Here is a 17,389-nt window from a genome sequence, read left to right on the forward strand (position 1 = left end):
CTAAGGCAACCCAATTAACGTGCATAATGATATTTTTTTTGCAGAGTCATCAAGAAGAAGAGCAAATCAAATGACTTTAAGCTGTAAGTGTTGCTTGCAATCGCACAGTTAGCCTTAAAATTGAAGTCGGCGTCTTACATTTTTGTTCTCTTCCTCCCGCATTGGTTTACAGACCTCCAAACAAGTTTCTCCGGTTGTCGCATGACGAGTTCTTTTCCAACGACCTCCATGTCCTGACCAATGTCAGTGCTTTGGCTGAAAAGACCTGCCGCTACGACCTGGACTGCTTAGATCAGCAGTGGTTGCGGGTCTTCAACGAGGAGCGCAAGTCTCTCGGTCAGTCCTCTTGTGTAGCTTGGTCTAAAAAGCAGCATTTGTCTTTTGTTTCCGTGCTTGGTTATGGCGCACTTGGTTAATGAAGTGCGCTTAATCTTCAACAAATTTAGCTGTAAGCCATTTACACTATTTAGAAACATCGGCCATGGACAATATTTGCATGCAAGATCTGCAAGCTGTATGTGAAATTATGTTAGTATGTTAGTTTTGAGGCGTTATGTGCCTTTTACCTGAAAACAAGTAGAAACTCTCTCAACACTGGAACAATTAAACATGCTTTTTGTTTCTTTGTAGTTAACGGATAAAGCATGTGAACGGCAGCTCGGTGGGTCCATAGGCTCGCTGCTGTTAATGCACGCACAAAGCCGTCTTTATTGTGAAAGTTTGTAATTCAAACCGAAAGTAGGCTGAACGACTGTTGAAATAAATCTTAGCAAAATGGAGCTTGTTACAGGTGTAGGGTGGTGCACGTTACTGTGTTGCTGCACAGTAGACAAGATGTAGCACAGTGTTGCCAAGACTCTACACCATTCAAGCTCTTGGTTTTTACAAAGGCTGTATGGTTACTTCCTGGCTTGGAAACGTAAACTGCCAAGGCTTTTAGTTATGAGGTACTATTGTGAATGTGGGAAATGACCTAAGAAGCTGAACATGCACCTGTTGGCTCCACAGTATTTGATCATCATGTTACCATGCGTGCTTTTTCCCATGTGGCATGTCAAGTGAGTGAGTAACAACTTTATTAATCAACTCTATTGAGGTGAATGGCATTGGCTGAATGAGGCATGTGTTTCATTATGACATTCATTAAACTTTATCGATGAGGTTCCTAATGATAAGGGATAAATGAAAAGAATACATGTGACCATTTTTATTTAAACATCTGCCTTTTTCATTGTGTTAATTGTTTCCTGTCTTGTGTAATTTAGGCCTGGAACCCTTGCCTGAGCTGACTATGGAGATGATCTTGGAAGACTTTGAGACCCAGGTGAGGCATGTAAATTTGTTACTGGTGCAAGTATGGTGTTATGCATGCACTCTCACAGACTCTGGTTGCATGTTCTTGATGCAGTAGCTTAGACTTTAAAAGGGCCCCTAAACAACCCAGAGGTCCAAATTGAGTTGTGGTGTTGCAGTTGTGCACAAGTCTTGAACAAACATGCAGCCGCGAGAATTTTTCAAAAGGGTGCCTTAATGGCCAAGTTACACGCATGTTATGATCCAAAAGCGGCCCTTGCTCACTTTGCTCGTTCCTTCGCTAAGCTCCTTTCATCAGCTCGTCTCTCCTCCTAGTCAAGTGCTCTTCCTTGCCGTGCGAGGAGGAACAGCGGTGAGCGCGCATATCTGCGAGCAGACAAACTTTTTTGATGGCATGACCAGACACGAACGTTGACGTCACGGCCAACTCTAGGGATTACCGAAAGGCTCGGAGAGGAGACAGAATTCTTTCTTGAAATTTCTGGCACACCCGCGGCTCATAGCGCTGCTGCGTTTGGCATTGTTGATCATGATGACATGCCGAACTCGATGCGCTCATTACTTGAAATGTTAAAAAATTATCGGAGGTGGTTTAGAGACCCTTTAAAGCCAATACAGGTGATGTCCTAATACAATGAAGTGCACACTTCCTAGGAGGGATAGAAATGGATCTTAAAGGCAATGCTCTAACAGGCTGCATTTGCCTGATGCAATTGCAAAGCCAGAAATCATATCCACTTTGTTTTGTACATCAGCTATACATTTGGTAGTTGTCTAACTACTGAGATTGTGTTCTGCTGCGTTTCTCACCCTTGTCTCTAGTCTGATTCTTTCATACGGTTTTATCTTCTCAATGTTTGCTCCTTATTTTTGTTTCTTCTGTGTTTAACATTGATTGTGCCTTGCGTGCTTTTTCAATTACAATTCCATGCACTCATCCCTTTCTCTCTATGTTCAATATTTATTACAGTGTTATGACAAGCTTCAGAGAGAGATCCGGACAGAGCAAGGGTTGGGCATTGAGTATGACGAAGATGTGGTCTGTGATGTCTGCCGTTCGGTAAGCAGCATTCCTGCGCAGTGCTACGTTTTGAGTCTAGTCCTTGTCCTAGAAAACATGAAATATAAAAATTGCTTTCACTATATGAGCCATTTACCTTGGCGTGCCATGAAATGTGCAAAAACTGAAGAGGGGGTGGTGGTGCTTTCAATTTGCTGTGCTACATTGCAATTACGTCACTGGTTCGATTAACTTCTTCTGAGGTCTAATTCATTTCGTAATAGTGAAGGCGAACTACTAGGGATGTGTGAATAGTAAATTTTAGATTCGAAGCGAATAGTGATTTGGTCAAATAATTTCGAATCGAATAGTATATACCTAACATATTATAAAGGAAAATGAGCATATTAGTCATGACCCAACTAACCTGCACAAAATTTAAAAAAACTGGAACAAGGCATGTGAAAATTTCGTTCATTTTGGTTCATAGTGAAGCGGAAGCGACTTTGAATAGTAGTAGTACAGTCGAACCCACTTATAACGATCCCACATATAACGATCTATCGGTTATAACAACCATATTTGGGTGCACTTACGATTTTCCTATGCTAACCATTGAAGCTGCGTCCAGATATAGCGAACATTTTTCAAAGCCTCCTACTTTTACAACGAACACTTCAGACACGGTCGCGGTAAAAATATGGTGCATACGAAGCGAAAAAAAGTTAAAATATGCCTTCTAAAGCGTGACAGGGGCGCGCGCGCGCGCGTGCCCCGCTCCAGTTTACTTGCGACTAAGATAACTCTGATCGGCGAGCACCGCACGCAGATTTCGGACGCTGCGAGCGAGGTCGCTCACTTTTCAGGCGTTTCTTCAGTGGTAGAATGGCAGTGAGGGGAAAAAAAATAGTAGGCAGCATGAAGCCTTGCGGTCAGCTTTCGCACAGTAACCTTTCCTGACGCCGTTCTCTGCAGCTACGACCGCCTGCGATGAACCAAACAATGCCTTGGAACGCAAGAAGGCATAAATGCAATTGAAGTGATAACCGCGATAACTTTCCATCGCAAAAAGGTTCACTGCGTCCCTAAACTCGTCGACGCCACAATGTGCTGCGAAAAGTCGTCCGTCTTTCCGGTAACGGCAGAGACCGGTCGATCGGTGATAACTATTTCCGCGCGATTGCGGCGATGCCTTCGCGGATAAGCATCAGAAAAGAGCGAAGGCGAGGTGGCGGCCGTCGATGAACGTGCCATTATGCCTTATAGCCGACAACCTTATCACAGTCATCTGTAGATATCTGCTCGGCTGCGCGTGTGGCGTACTACGCCGTACACTGCGGATTGACGGCGGTACGAGCGCGCCATGCTTAGCCATGCTGCCGTTCGCAAGTTCGCCGCCGCCGCGTCGTGCGAGACCGCTTTAAAGTGCACGTCGCTTTGTAGAAACGAAATTAGCTCGCTGTTGTTGAGCGGCGCGGGCACCGAGAAACGTCGATGCACTGACAGCGAGCGTATACTGCGTCTTTGACTAGGTGACAACTCAAGTGCGCCGCGCATCGTCGTGCAGGGCCGTGAGAGCATCGCGGAGACGTAGAGTGCGCGTTGCTTGGAAAATACTTGTTTTCGCCGCGTTGAACGAAGAGGCTAGTCGCCGCACCCGTGCACGGTCCGAAGTGAAGCAAGCACGAAGAACGTACAAACGCGCGCATACGGCATACAGCAAGCGGCCCGGCAGTGACTCCGCGACTCAAGTAGGCGACGCGCTGCACGCAACAACGCAACTAGCCAGGGATGATCGGCTCCACGTCGCGGTACCTTGTACGGTGAAACGGTGTCGGCTCATTGCAAAGGTGGTTAATTCACTAGTGAGCATGCAGCGGGCGTCGCTTCATGACGCGAAAAGGCTTAGCTTGTCACCGAAGGGGTTGTTAGCACTTTAACAAAAGTGCACACAAAAAAAACAAAAACGGCTTGGCCGCTAAGCGCACGTTTTTAAGGGCGAGTCCATATGCAACGAACTACTGATATAACGACCACTTTTCACGACACTTTCGAGTTCGTTATAAACGGGTTTGACTGTATTTGAATTTGAGTAGGATGCACGTGATAACTGGTAAAATACGTTGTTTTAAAACTTACTATGCTTAGAGCATATAAGCCCATATAACAATCTTTTAAAGGGCTCCTAAACCACCTTCGATATTTTTTCAAACATTTCAAGTAAACACACGCATGGTGTGCAGAATGCCGTCACAATCAACGATGCCACACATGGCAGCGCTACAAGCCACGTGTGCGCCACAAATTCCAAGAAACAATTTCTTCTCCTCCCCGGGCCCCTCCGGTCTGCCTAATGACGTGTGTGACGTCAACGTGTTGAATCTGTGATGCAGTATGCAGGCGATGCCGCGATTGGTCGAACGAGAACCTATGACTTCTGGTTAGTCTGCAAGCAGCTGCCCGTTCTCCTTGCTTTTCTTTCGTCATGTTGCCCACGCGCGCACGCTTGTGAATAGGCAACTGCGGCCTGTAACGCAACTGCCAAATTGCTAGCATACCAGCACAGTCACGCCTCGCGGTCTGATAAGCTGCACGGACTGAATCTCATAGTGTTTTGCAATGGATTTTACGCATCAGTGCTTGGCTGCAAGAGCACCAACTGGAAAAACGATAAGACGCGACACGTGTCACCGTACGGGTCCATCATGTTGGCGATCCTTTGAAGGCGTGCGACACAGGGTCCATATCTGCACAATTCGTATGAGCATGGGCTGGCACGGCAACAACAGCAGTTAGCCGAGAAACACGGAGTCGCGGCAACCAAAAGTGCCCGCTGTTTTGAAGAGCGCGTCAGCGATGACGGCATGTCACGTGAGATTGGGAGGGGCACTTGGCGAGGAGGGCGAAGCGGCTTTAGGAGAAGAGAACCAGCAGATGAGTGGAGGGTAGCGAAGAAAAGAGTGAAACGAGCGATGGCAGCGTTTCATCATCAAACGCGTGTAACTCCGCTATTACGGCACCATTTCGAAAAATTTTCATGGCTACATGTTCGTTGTAGGCTTGTGCACAACTGTCAAACCACAACTAAATTTCAACCTCTGGGTGGTTTAGGGGCCCTTTAAACTTTAAAGAATGATTAATCTGTGTGAGGGGTTAATCTTGAGGCGGGGCTTTGCCGCATCGCAGATTTTTCCTGGATAGGTGTTTTCACGGCATAGCACTCCTATGCTGCAGTGAAACCACCTTTACAGGGGGGTTACATGTGGTCTTACACACACCTCTTTGTTCATTTCAAATAATTTAAATTCGTGTCGAAACGAATTCAAATACTCTAATATTTGCTCGAATATTCGCACATGCCTATGAACTAAGTTGTGCTATAAAAAAAGGCGAAGACTGCTTCGCAAATTAATGTAATTTTCGCCGAGCCACGGCAGACTAAATATGGCGCTGGTATTTCAGCCCAAGTTTTAAGTGAAACTTTCACCACTTCCTATTAAACAGCTTATTACCATGTGATGAACGAAAACATAGTTTTGAAAGGACAGTTGTAAGCCCAAAGAAATTTAGTTTTTCTTTTTAGTGTGCATCTAACCCTTTCAGACGTGGCCTGTGAAAAACTGTCTGTAAATTTCTCAAATTTACACAACACTATTTCAAGGCACTCAGTATTGTTTTGCAACAAAAATTATGTTATAATACGTTGATTTATATAGTATTTTTGTAGTAATTAACCTTAATTTGCAATTCAATATGTAGTTATCCTAAAGTCATCCATGTTGTTTTCACATAAATAGAATCAAATCTCAAGCTAGAAATACAGTGCAATTTTGTGTTCCCCATTGTTCAGTTTCGGCGAAGAAAAATGAGACATTTCACGTGGCTCGTGGAAAGCGGTAGGTCGAATGACTCGTTGAACATGGTAGTGCTTTCAGCGAAGTGATCATATGCAAATGTACACTTCCATATGAGATGAAATGAGGACAAATTTATTGTGTAAGAGGTTCAGTTCCACCAAACCTCAGTGTATCTTGCTCTTTCTTCGCCACTAGTCGACACAACTAGCAAAACCAAGATGTGTACACAAATGTATACAAAGCGTCTTAAAGGGTTAAATGAACACTGCCTTGCCAGTTTCTCTAGGTGAGTCCAGTGTGCTGAGCTGTTTGCACCTTGTGCCCTTTCCAGCCGGACTCGGAGGAAGGCAACGAAATGGTTTTCTGCGACCAGTGTGACCTGTGTGTGCACCAGGCCTGCTACGGCATCCAGCGGATCCCGGAGGGTTCGTGGGTGTGCCGGACCTGTGCCCTGGGCATACGACCGCCCTGCGTGCTGTGCCCCACCCGAGGTGGTGCCATGAAGAGCACACGGTCAGTGCACTGGGGTCTGCATGTTTTACAACTCTGCGTGCTTGTGTGTGTTCCTCGCTCAAGTGTTTCATTGGCTATGAACGCTTTTGAATGCAAACAGCATTTCTTTAGCTAGCACGGTGTAGGGGTGGTGGACAATCCAGCTGCCAGTGTGACATCATCCCCCAGCCACACAAAAGCACCCGCATATGCGCGAGCGAGTGTTGTTAGCACATCGCACATCTACACCCGACAAACATACAGTAGACTCTCGTTAAATTAAATGGAACTTGAAGGGAGCAGAAAAATGTGTTCCATTTAACGGGAGTTCGTTTAGCCTTAAATTTGTGTGCGTGTTACAATGGTGGGTGCGCTAGAATCGTGCAAATATGGTACTGATAGTCTACTGTAAATAAACATGCCAGCGATGTTTTGACAACAGGATTTGAACTCTGGGCCTCCAGTTCTGAAGATCAACACTAACCCAGTGGTTCAAAGCCATGGATGTTTCAGGGACCCCTTGCAGTGAGTGAAAGTGGGAGTCATAAATTAACACAACATGCAGTGTGAAAGGGGTGCCTTTTATTTCTACCTGGCAAAGAGCGGTCAAACTAAAGTGCCACGCCAGTTCGGTCTGCAGCCACATTCAACCTGTTTCTAGCCGCGTTTGCTTTTCAAGTATGCAAGCCTGGAAAAAGCATGCTATGCATATGTCGTAGAAAACTGCAACCATCTCAGCCATCTCCTAGAGAAGCCATCTTACAGCCATTTCATAGAGAAGGGGAAACGTAAGTCAGCTCCACCGCAATGCAAGGATGTTTTGCGGTTAAGCAAACTAAAATCAGAAGGGGCAGCCGTCACGGGGTATAGTGTGGCTTCAAAAAAATGTGTTTTTTTTACTTCGAGCATGGATTTTGCGGACCCCAAAAATAGCTTTGGGGACCCCCATTTGAGAAGCACTGCTGTAACCACTACGCCACAGGCATATGCTGTGCTTTTAAGAACGTCCCGCGTGCAACACTAGTGAGTGTTGTCGAGTCACCGTTACGTTATTCGCATTGACAACGATAACAGCACCGATCAATTTCTGCTCTAATTTTTTTCTTCGGCTTGCGAGACCCTTACCACTATGTGCGTATAATTCTTCCAGGAGTGGCCAGAAGTGGGCTCACGTGAGCTGTGCGTTGTGGATCCCGGAAGTTAGCATTGGCTGTGTCGAGAAGATGGAGCCCATCATGAAAATATCTCAGATCCCGGTGAGTTTTGGTGACATTTTCCCAGTTAGTATTCACTTAGTTGTGTAACTGTGTCTGACTCCCATGCTGCTCTTTGCAACTGTGCTTTCCAGCCTAGTCGTTGGGCCCTGACCTGTTGCCTTTGTCGAGAGCGGATTGGCGCCTGCATTCAGTGTTCCGTAAGTGAGGCATTATTTTCCTTTTGTTCTTTCTAAACTCCTATTGCTGAAGGTTTGCTATAACTGAAGTTTGCGATGAAAGCTATTGTTATTTATGGGGATAAATGGATGCAATTTCACATACTGTTGTGACTTGTTATGCTGACATCATAACTGAAATTGGTTTTGAGCAATTTGTTATAGCTATTGAGTTACAACAATTGATGGACTCTTATTGTGATCCGCAAATTAATTACTCAGACACAAGTTTGTCAAGGTTTTTTGCACACACATATTCATCAAGGTTCATTCTGTGCTATAAAGATATTGGTTTATTTTTCAGTGTTCAAATAAGCATGTAAAAAAAATTTTTGAAACATCCTATACATGTTGCCTTACTAACAAAACTTTTGCAAAGAACCAATTGTAAAAGTTTGTATGATGTACGGACAAAAATTGACAGCTTTGTAGCACTCCTCATTGTTTCAGCATCTAAGTACAAAAATACGGAATGATTTTATCATTGTTTGCTGTGAAATACAGTAAAAGCTCGTTAATTCGGATTTCACGGGACCGGAAAAAACGTCCGAATTAACCGAATGCCGAATTAATGAATAAACAGGAAAAACAACATTAAAATCAAGTTGCAGAAGCATACCTTTATTTGCTGAAGTATTTTGTAATGGTCGTCTGCGTTTTCGAGCAGATTCCGGCTGACATTACAATTTTTCTTAACTCTTCCAAACGGCCAACAGCACGCAAACTGTTGCAAGTGCTCAGGCAAACGTCCTCTATATCAAAAGCGCCTCCGAGACTTCCCGTGAGGTGCGACGAGGTCACGACATCATTAATAATTTCTTGATCGCTCAGGAGACCAGTCGTGGCGATACAATCATCAATCGCAAAGAAGGGTCATATTTGTGGCAAGGACAGCATCGAAGGTCGGACAGTCATCGTCGGTGGACTCGGCTGGTACCTCGTCGATGCCATCGTCAGCTACTGCCGCATGCTCATGCCTCACATGTAAACACGGTCACAATGGGGGAAAAAAAGAGAACTCCGCAAGACCGTGCCGACACAACACAAGGGAAAATGTCGTCGGAGGCGCATTGGAGCGAAGAAAGAAGACGCCGACGTTCGGTGACGCTGCGATCGCCCCCACTAGTTGATGACGATGGCGATGTCACTCTGGTTTCGGTTTCGCTCCAGTGGTGCCAGCGGTGCTTTGCCACACTTTTGTGTAGCGGCAGCCGTCAGCATTTGTCCGAATTAAGCGGTGTGGAGCCCAATTCTGACGAATTAACGAAGGTTTGGTCCCATAGATTAACATGCACTTTGGCCGGGACCAATAGAGCCGTCCGAATTATCCGAATTTCCGAATTAACGGGTGTCGAATTAGCGAGCTTTTACTGTAACTGTCGAACAAATGAAACAGATAATGGAGCTCAAAGAAAACGAATCTTCAAAGCTAAGAAAAGGGATAAGAAGGGGGCTGGTTTTATTTTTCATTGAAGAAATATGGCACTATGGCTATCCTGAACTCGTTGTACAGTCTCCTCTGTACAATGATTCCAAGACAGCGGTTCCAAGAATACTTATCATGAACATTGGATGGAACTGCATTATATTGACGTAATGTACATGCTTAGAGTAGCCATCACTACGCAATTGCTGCTACGGTTTCACAGCTTGCAACTGCCTTTTTCCACTGTTGCCCTGCATGTGCATTTACACAAGCAATAAGTAACAGCTTCATTGACAGTAGACTTCACAGCTGTCGCATTATTCGTTATGCCAAAAATGCCTCCCAACTGTTCTTGCAGGTGAAGGCTTGCAAGCGGGCTTACCACGTCACCTGTGCATTTGAGAACGGCCTTGAAATGAAGCCCATCATTGATGACAACACCGTTGATGAGGTTAAGCTCAAGGTGAGTTTTCTCTTGGCGAAACCCTGCACTTGTGACTCAAGAAATTGAGAAGGGGAGGGGGGCTGTTATGACACTTATAATAATTGTTGGGTTGGGTGTTTTTACATACCAAAACCACAATATGATTATGAGAGACGCTGTAGTGGAGGGCTTCAGAAATTTTGGCCATGTGGCGTTTCTTAAGGGGGGACGCGGCTTTCGTATCGCGAAAAATGGCAAAAAAATCGATTTTTTGAAAATCACATTTTCAGTTTCTGTAGCCCTTTTTATATCCGATTCCAAAATATCTTCACCGAAAACCGCGTAGAAGTGCTATAAAAAAATTGTTGCGCCTGCCGAGGTGGCGAAAATTATTGGGGAAATCGCAAAAAAACACTGATTTTCAAAAAATCATAGCTCCGCAATGACGCCACCGGGCGCCGATATCTTGGGCTCATCGGAAAGCGCATTTATCCGTCTTCAAATTCCCCGCCGTAGCTGGCTCCTCCCTTCGAAAACAAGCGCACAAAAAGCAAATGTTCGAAGGTCGTTTCGAGCCCTCCGATTGGCCGCGTCCGCCATGTTGCCCCAGCGCGCCTCGCCATTGGTCCGATGCTCGCTCCGGGAGATCGTCGTCTGCAGCTCGTGCGTCTCGAGCTCACGGCTGTCGAAAGTCGCGCTACTTCGTTGCGTGTTCGCAATCGCTCTGTGTTCACGGCTCGACGATAACTTTGAACAAGAACTACGTTTTAGTTTGGAGCTACTAGCGGAAGCTCGGTGGGATTACGATGGCGCGCCGCACTCGTAGCGAACATCGCAAATGCGCGTCTCGGACCGACTTTCTAGCGTTGACTCGTCGGATCCGTGGTTGGAGGTTCTGCTTATGCGCACTTCGGACATCGTGACGAAGATGATCGCAGGACGACTCTTTGTACTCGCGACCACGCATTACGTACTTTGAAACATCGGGCACCGCGGCCGGCGCGTCTACTGCTCGGAGTCGTCACTAGGCCTAACTCCGCTCACGGCGTCGGCATGCGAGACGAACCTCGAACTTTGCGGGCAAGAGCAACGCGTTAGCGGACTCGCGGCAGTGTGCTTCTTCGCAAGGAACGAAGCGCTTCCCCCGCCGGCTTCTCGGTACAGCGGATGGTCATTTTACGCATCGGCAGCGGACCCCACGGCCAAGCTCGTCGCGCAGCGGGCGCGCGTCGGCGTCCCGCAATGCGAGGCCAAACACGTTGCGCGCCTATTTTTCGTCGCCGCACCTAGGCATATTGCGCATCGTCACCGAATGCCGCCACCCAGCACATCGCGTGCCGACTTCCCGGACTATGCGGCCGAGCACTTAGAGGTGAAATAAGGCACTGGTGATGCAATTTAGGCGCGCTTGGGGCCGTGCGTGGTATCGCCGTAAGCGCTCATGAATCATCTGAAAAAATAAAAGCCTCGCAGAAAACCGTGTCCGCGACCGGGTGAATGATGAAGCGCATCGCAGGCGAGGTTTACAAATTAGCTTGACGAGTGAAACAGGGAGATGAATTCATATCTGCCCAGTTCGCGTAGAAGTGATAGGCTGCCATGATGAGAGCCGCTTTTAGTATCCTATAAAAATGATTCAATGATCAATTGCAATCAAGACTGTTAATTATGTTAATGAGAGCATGAATACAAGAAAGCTGGCAAATCATCATAGTACATGACCTACTTGAATTACAATATCTTGTTTTTTGTCATGTCTATTATTACACCACTTCATAACTTCGTTTAAAATTCATGCTACATGTTCTTTGTATATCAGAAAAGGATTTTAAGAAAAAAGAAAGAAAACAAAGGCACAACCGATGAAAGGCCACATGTGCAGGAGGTCCAACCTTATAAAACACCTTAAAGATCACAATCTTCTTGTGTTTTAGAGAAGCAAGGCACCTCAAACTAAAGACAGGGCACTCAAGAAAGTGCACATTACGAAGGACTCAAAAGATTACGACCCCAGTGCCTTTTGATGAAGTAATATCGTTGGTACAACTTTAAAAGCCGTTTTCTCAAAACGACTTTTCTTGCTTCCTGCTTCGCTTGTTCCGCTGATTTCTCACTGACCGCTGGGTCTATTTCAGTTCCGCTTTTTGTTCTATATTCCTTGAAGCACAGTTCAGGGCGTGACATTCTTGCTTTTTCAGTATGGCGTTTTGATAATTAGCTATTTGATGAGTTGCACAAAGCCTCGATGCCTGTTGCGCAGTCACCTCATGAAAAATGAAAACTAAAAAAAATTTTGTTGCAAATAAAAAAATCTAAGAATGTCACGCCCGCAATCAGACATCTTAGAATGCATAGCACTTTGAACGAGTTTCCTATCACATTTTTTAAGCGAGTCAGACTCGGAACAAGAGCAGAAGGTGAAATATATTGTAAATCATAAAGTTGTAAAGATATATTCATGAAATTTCTACAGTAGCATTAAAACAACATTTCAAATAAGTGTGCCAATTTTCATCAAAATCCATGAAGAAATAAGAAAGTTGGTAACGAAAGCCACGTCCCCCCTTAATGTGTAACTAAGTCAAAGCACATGGGCTTCTAACATTTCGCCTCCATTGGAATGTCGCTGCTGCGGCCGGGATTCGATCCTGTGACCTGCGGTTCAGCAGTCAAGCACCAAAACCACTAGACCATTGCGGCAGGTTGGGTGTTATGGTAAACCGGCAAATTAAGGGGGGACGCGGCTTTCGTATCGCGCAAAATCGCAAAAAAATCGATTTTTTGAAAATCACATTTTCGGTTTCTGTAGCCCTTTTTCTATCTGATTCCAAAATATCTTCACTGAAAACCACCTAGAAGTGCTTTAAAAAATTAGTTGCGCGGGCTGAGGTGTCGAAAATTATTGTGGAGATCGCAAAAAAACAGTGCTTTTCAAAAATTTCTTGCTCCGCAACGGTACAACCGGGCGCCACCATTTTGAGCTCGCCGTAAAGGGCATTTCTTCCTTTTCAAATTCCCCGCCTCAGCTGGCGCCTCCCTTTAAAAACAAGCGCACAAAAAGCAAATCTCTGAAGGTCGTTTCGAGGCCTCCGATTGGCCGCGTCCGCCATGTTGCTCCAGAACGCCTCGCCATTGGTCCGATGCTCGCTTCGAGAGGACAGTCGTCTGCTGCTTACGCGTCGCGATGTTACCTGATGTTACGACTGTCGAAAATCACGCTACTTAGTGATGCGTCCGCTCTCGTTCTGTGTACACGGGTCGACGATAATTTAGAATATGATTACCCTGTAGTTTGACAGCTGCAAGCGGAAGCGCCGTCATCAGTGTACGATAGACGGTAGCGTGCCGCGCTCGTCGTGAACATCGCAGATGCGCGTCTCGGGTAGTTCAGCTTGTCAGCACTTCGTCCTCCGTGAGGAAGAACTTCGCGGGACTACTCTTTGTACTCGCGATCGAACATGACGTGCTTTGAAACATCGGGCACCGCGGCCACGCACACCGCAACCGAGCTTGCTGCTCGGAGTCGTGGCTAGGCCTAACTCCGCTTACGGCGCTGGTTTACGAGACGAATCCGAACTTTGCGGGCACGGACATCGCGCTAGCGGACAAGCCGCACTGTGCTTCGTCGCAAGCAACAAATCGCATCGTCCGCTGGCTACTCGAAAGTGTGGATGGGCACTTTACGCATCGGCAGCGGACTCCCGGTCAAGCTCGTCGCGCGTCGGCGCCGCAAAATGAGAGACCAAGTACGTTACGCGCGCCGATTTTGCGTCGCCGCGGCTGAGCACTGCGTATTGTCGCATAATGCCGCCAGCCAGCATATAGTGCGCGACTTCCCGGACCCCGCGGCCGAGTACATCAGCATGAAAGAAAGCGCTGGTGATGCAATTTAGGCACGCTTGGATTCGTGCTTGGTATCGCCGCTAGCTCTGATGAATCTTCTAAAATAACGAAAGCCTCGCAAATTACCGTTTCCGCGACCGAGTGGATGACGAAACGCATCACAGGCGAGGTTTGCAAATGAGCGTGGCGTGTGTGAAGCAGGGAGTTGAATTTATATATGACCAACTCGCGTTATTGAATAAACTGCTCATATATTTCATCCCAGAAATGTTTGCAATAAGTGTGCCAGTTTTCATGAAAACCTACGAAGGAATAAGAAAGTTGGTACTGAATGCCACGACCCCCACCTTAATTTTATTCAGAAGCTCACTGGAAAGAATGACCTCCGACACACATCCAATGTTTGATGGAGACAGTGATACTTCCCTGACTCTTTCTGAAGAAAGAACATACGGATTTATTCCATTGGCTAAAGAAGACTGTATAAATCATGTCAAAAAGAGGATGGGTACAGCTCTGCCAACACCTGTATCAAGAAGCAAAAAAGATCAACCACTTGGAGGATGGGCCGGCCTGACTCAAGACCTGATTAATTTAAAAGACTGACTGGTTATGGTATGGCTATCCGTGACAACGTTGACATTGATGACATGCAAAAGGCCATAATGGCAACATTCCATCATGTCACCTCGAGAGATGAGGAGCCACGCCATGAATTCTGCCCACTTGGGTCCCTGAGCTGGTGCAAGTACCGTGCTGCAGAAGCTGAAGGCAAGGCTCCACCACCGCACACGTATAAATTGGCAGCACTGCATTGCTACCAGTCTACTAAAACCTGACCACCCTCAGTTGCTCGGCTGTTGCCAAAAAAAAAAAAGTCAAAATGCGGCCGAGAGTCTTCATTCGGTAGTTTGGTCAATTCTACCAGAAGAGCTAAACGCTTCACTGATTGCCGCCGAAACAGCTGTCAATGAGGCAGTCTGCAAGTGTAATACTGGCACTCTCCATGCTTATAGAGAGTTTTGTGCATCACTTGGCCCGAAGCCTGGAAAGCACTCCATTCAATGAGCTGCAGAGAAGGATGCCACACGGGAAAAAAAGGCATCAAAAGTGCACCAAAGCAAGCACCAAATGCTCAAGAGACCTCACATCACTAAGAACACCAAAAACTATGATCCTGGTGCATTCCAGATCACTGGACGCAAGGTGAAACTTTGAGAGCCGTTTTCTCAAAAGTGCCTTTTTGCCTGCCTGCCAAGTTTGCGCAGCCATTTTCTTCCTAACCGTTTGGCCTATTTTAACTCCGTTTCTTTTGTCATGTTTCTTAGACTACAATGCATGTCGTGACATTCTTTCTTTCTCACTTTGACGCTTTGTAATTTTACGAAGTGACTACTCGTTCATCCCAAGAGTGTGCCCGATTTGAAGGTGTCAAAAAGAATCGCAATGCAAAAATATTGTGTTGCAAAAAAAATAAAGCAAGAATGTCGTGACACTCAGCGTGCATTTAGCTATGCAACAAATATTCACCTAGCCTTCTAGTCCTTTTTTTAAACTCTCCAGGCATTGCGCAAAGTGCAAGAAAATGCAAGAAGTAAAAATTTAATTGAATAAAAAGTTCTGAAGATATCACTCTGAAACTGTTTTAGAAGCAGCAGGGAGACATGCTGAATATTTGTACCAATTTTCATCAACATCTGTTAAGTTATAAGAAAGTTGGTTTTCCAAAGCCACGTCCCCCCTTAAGATGGGCAGTTTTAAAGGCAGCATCTGCATACCACACCTTTTCTCGCATGACCAACTTGAATATGACATATAAAACTAGCGTTCACCTAGAAAGTCTGCTGTCTCTATGTCTGGACGTACAGTAAAACCTCATTAATTCAGAGTCACTGTGACTGTGAAAAACTTTTGAATTAAGCGGGTTTTCGAATTAACGAAACATACAAAAAGCGGGAAGCAAGGAACTTTGAGTTACTGAAAGTAATCGGAGGTGGTCGTTTGGCCTTCTAGTTTGCGGCTCCAAGGGTTGTTTTCCTGCAATACCCGGTCCCATTTTTGCCGCAAATTCGGGAAAACGGCGGGCCTTGCTGCTGTCAGCTCAAAAAAGAAAAAAAGAAAAAAAGAAGTCTCGTGGTCAGCTGAAATGCGTGCCTGCGGAAAAAACAGCATGCTTCACTGCAGCACAGTGGTGACACGCGGGCAGCATGTCACCTGCTCCTCGCAGCGTCAGCGCGTCAAAACCAGGCGCCCGTCTTCGCACTGCATCCATGCATACACAACATGTGATCCAGTGTTAGTGCGCAGGGACACAACCAGTTCTGGCAGCCTAAAAGAAAGCAAATTCTGTCGAGCTGTCATATGACCAACATTTTGTCCCGGTCCCTGCATTGTTACAATTCTGTAAAAATACAAATAACCATATCAGTTACTTAATATGTACTGATGTGCTAGTTGGTGAGCCATGATACTGATGAAGCAGCGCACAAGGGATACAGTCACGCGCACATAACTGTGTGCGTGATTGTGTCCTTTCTGCTCTGCTTCGTCATTATCAAAACCACACCAGAGGTGACACAACATAGGGTTGGGTGCTGATTGCAGCATCATCACCTTGTCGCGTCTCTGTCACCTTGCACTGCTTTACATAACAAAGCCACTGCCTTGGTTTGAGAACACAAACAGCTTCTTTATATACTGGCCTGATCGCTTGAGTGTGACGAGGCCCTGACATTGTAGCTAAAGCCCCAAGCCAAGGAACACTACAGCCATGACCTGTGTCTTTTGCGATGTAAAGGTGACTTGATGAGGGGTCTGTGGATTTTACAGTGATCCATGGTGTTGGCTGCACATTTTTGTTGTATGTTGCTGTCAAAGGTGCCCTGCAAAACTTTTTGAACATTTTCAGGAAACGCTGCCGATCTTCAGTCAAAGCTCCATAATTAGCTCCAGTGAACATGTGAGCCAATTATTATTGCACTGTGTGCAGCAGGAAATTGACATTTTGTGTCGGAAGCATACCTGCCAAGTCTCCCAGATTTCGACCATTTCTTTGTTTGTACGGTTGGCGCTAAAATCTCCCGGAAATAGAAATTTTTGTGCGTGATCTGGCTACATTAACAAAAATCCAACCCAATTAGATCAAGGCTTTTTGCGAACCCATTACATATGGCATTATGTAAACCAATTAATTTAGGAGGCGTTGATTAAAGGTGCAGTAGAATCTCAGTGATACGAAACCAGCTGATACGAATTCGTGAAATTCCCCAGCCGAATTCCACTGTGTCCAATGGGCCAAAATTCGGCTGTTCCGAACACTTTTCCGCGTCGCGGCGTGTGATGCGAACTTCGGTACCGAAGCCGGCGAGCAGCGACCCAGAGCAGCATGCTAAAAGCTTCAGAAGTACGCATGTGGCCAGTGCACACACTGTCAGAAATGTGGTTATCGTTTGCCACAACCGCTGTGGATGAAACTAACGGAACTCCGAAACCGAAAGTGCACACGCGTCCAACTCTCACCCAGTCAAAGCGATGCTTGCTTTTCACAAATGCTGCGGACAAAACCGCGGCAGATGCGATCAGAGATAGCAGCAAATGACAT

The 17,389-nt window shown here is 46.0% G+C and overlaps 2 protein-coding genes across 3 annotated transcripts in view; one reads left to right on the forward strand and one right to left on the reverse strand.

Moving 5' to 3' along the window:
* The window catches only part of LOC119382646 (cyclic pyranopterin monophosphate synthase), a 227,438-nt gene that overhangs the window by 48,979 nt on the left and 161,070 nt on the right, over nucleotides 1–17,389 (reverse strand). The gene's annotated exons all lie outside the window — the stretch shown is intronic.
* The window catches only part of LOC119382648 (PHD finger protein rhinoceros), a 49,085-nt gene that overhangs the window by 9,800 nt on the left and 21,896 nt on the right, over nucleotides 1–17,389 (forward strand). For both annotated transcript variants that reach the window (XM_037650447.2, XM_049412281.1), the window contains exons 6-13: nucleotides 45–83; nucleotides 173–336; nucleotides 1,266–1,324; nucleotides 2,285–2,374; nucleotides 6,503–6,684; nucleotides 7,814–7,919; nucleotides 8,012–8,077; nucleotides 9,880–9,984. In XM_037650447.2, coding sequence (XP_037506375.1) covers nucleotides 45–83; nucleotides 173–336; nucleotides 1,266–1,324; nucleotides 2,285–2,374; nucleotides 6,503–6,684; nucleotides 7,814–7,919; nucleotides 8,012–8,077; nucleotides 9,880–9,984 — 811 coding nt within the window. The remainder of the gene's footprint in view (nucleotides 1–44; nucleotides 84–172; nucleotides 337–1,265; nucleotides 1,325–2,284; nucleotides 2,375–6,502; nucleotides 6,685–7,813; nucleotides 7,920–8,011; nucleotides 8,078–9,879; nucleotides 9,985–17,389) is intronic.

This window comes from Rhipicephalus sanguineus, chromosome 2 (assembly GCF_013339695.2).
Source record: "Rhipicephalus sanguineus isolate Rsan-2018 chromosome 2, BIME_Rsan_1.4, whole genome shotgun sequence".
Lineage (NCBI taxonomy): Eukaryota > Metazoa > Arthropoda > Arachnida > Ixodida > Ixodidae > Rhipicephalus > Rhipicephalus sanguineus.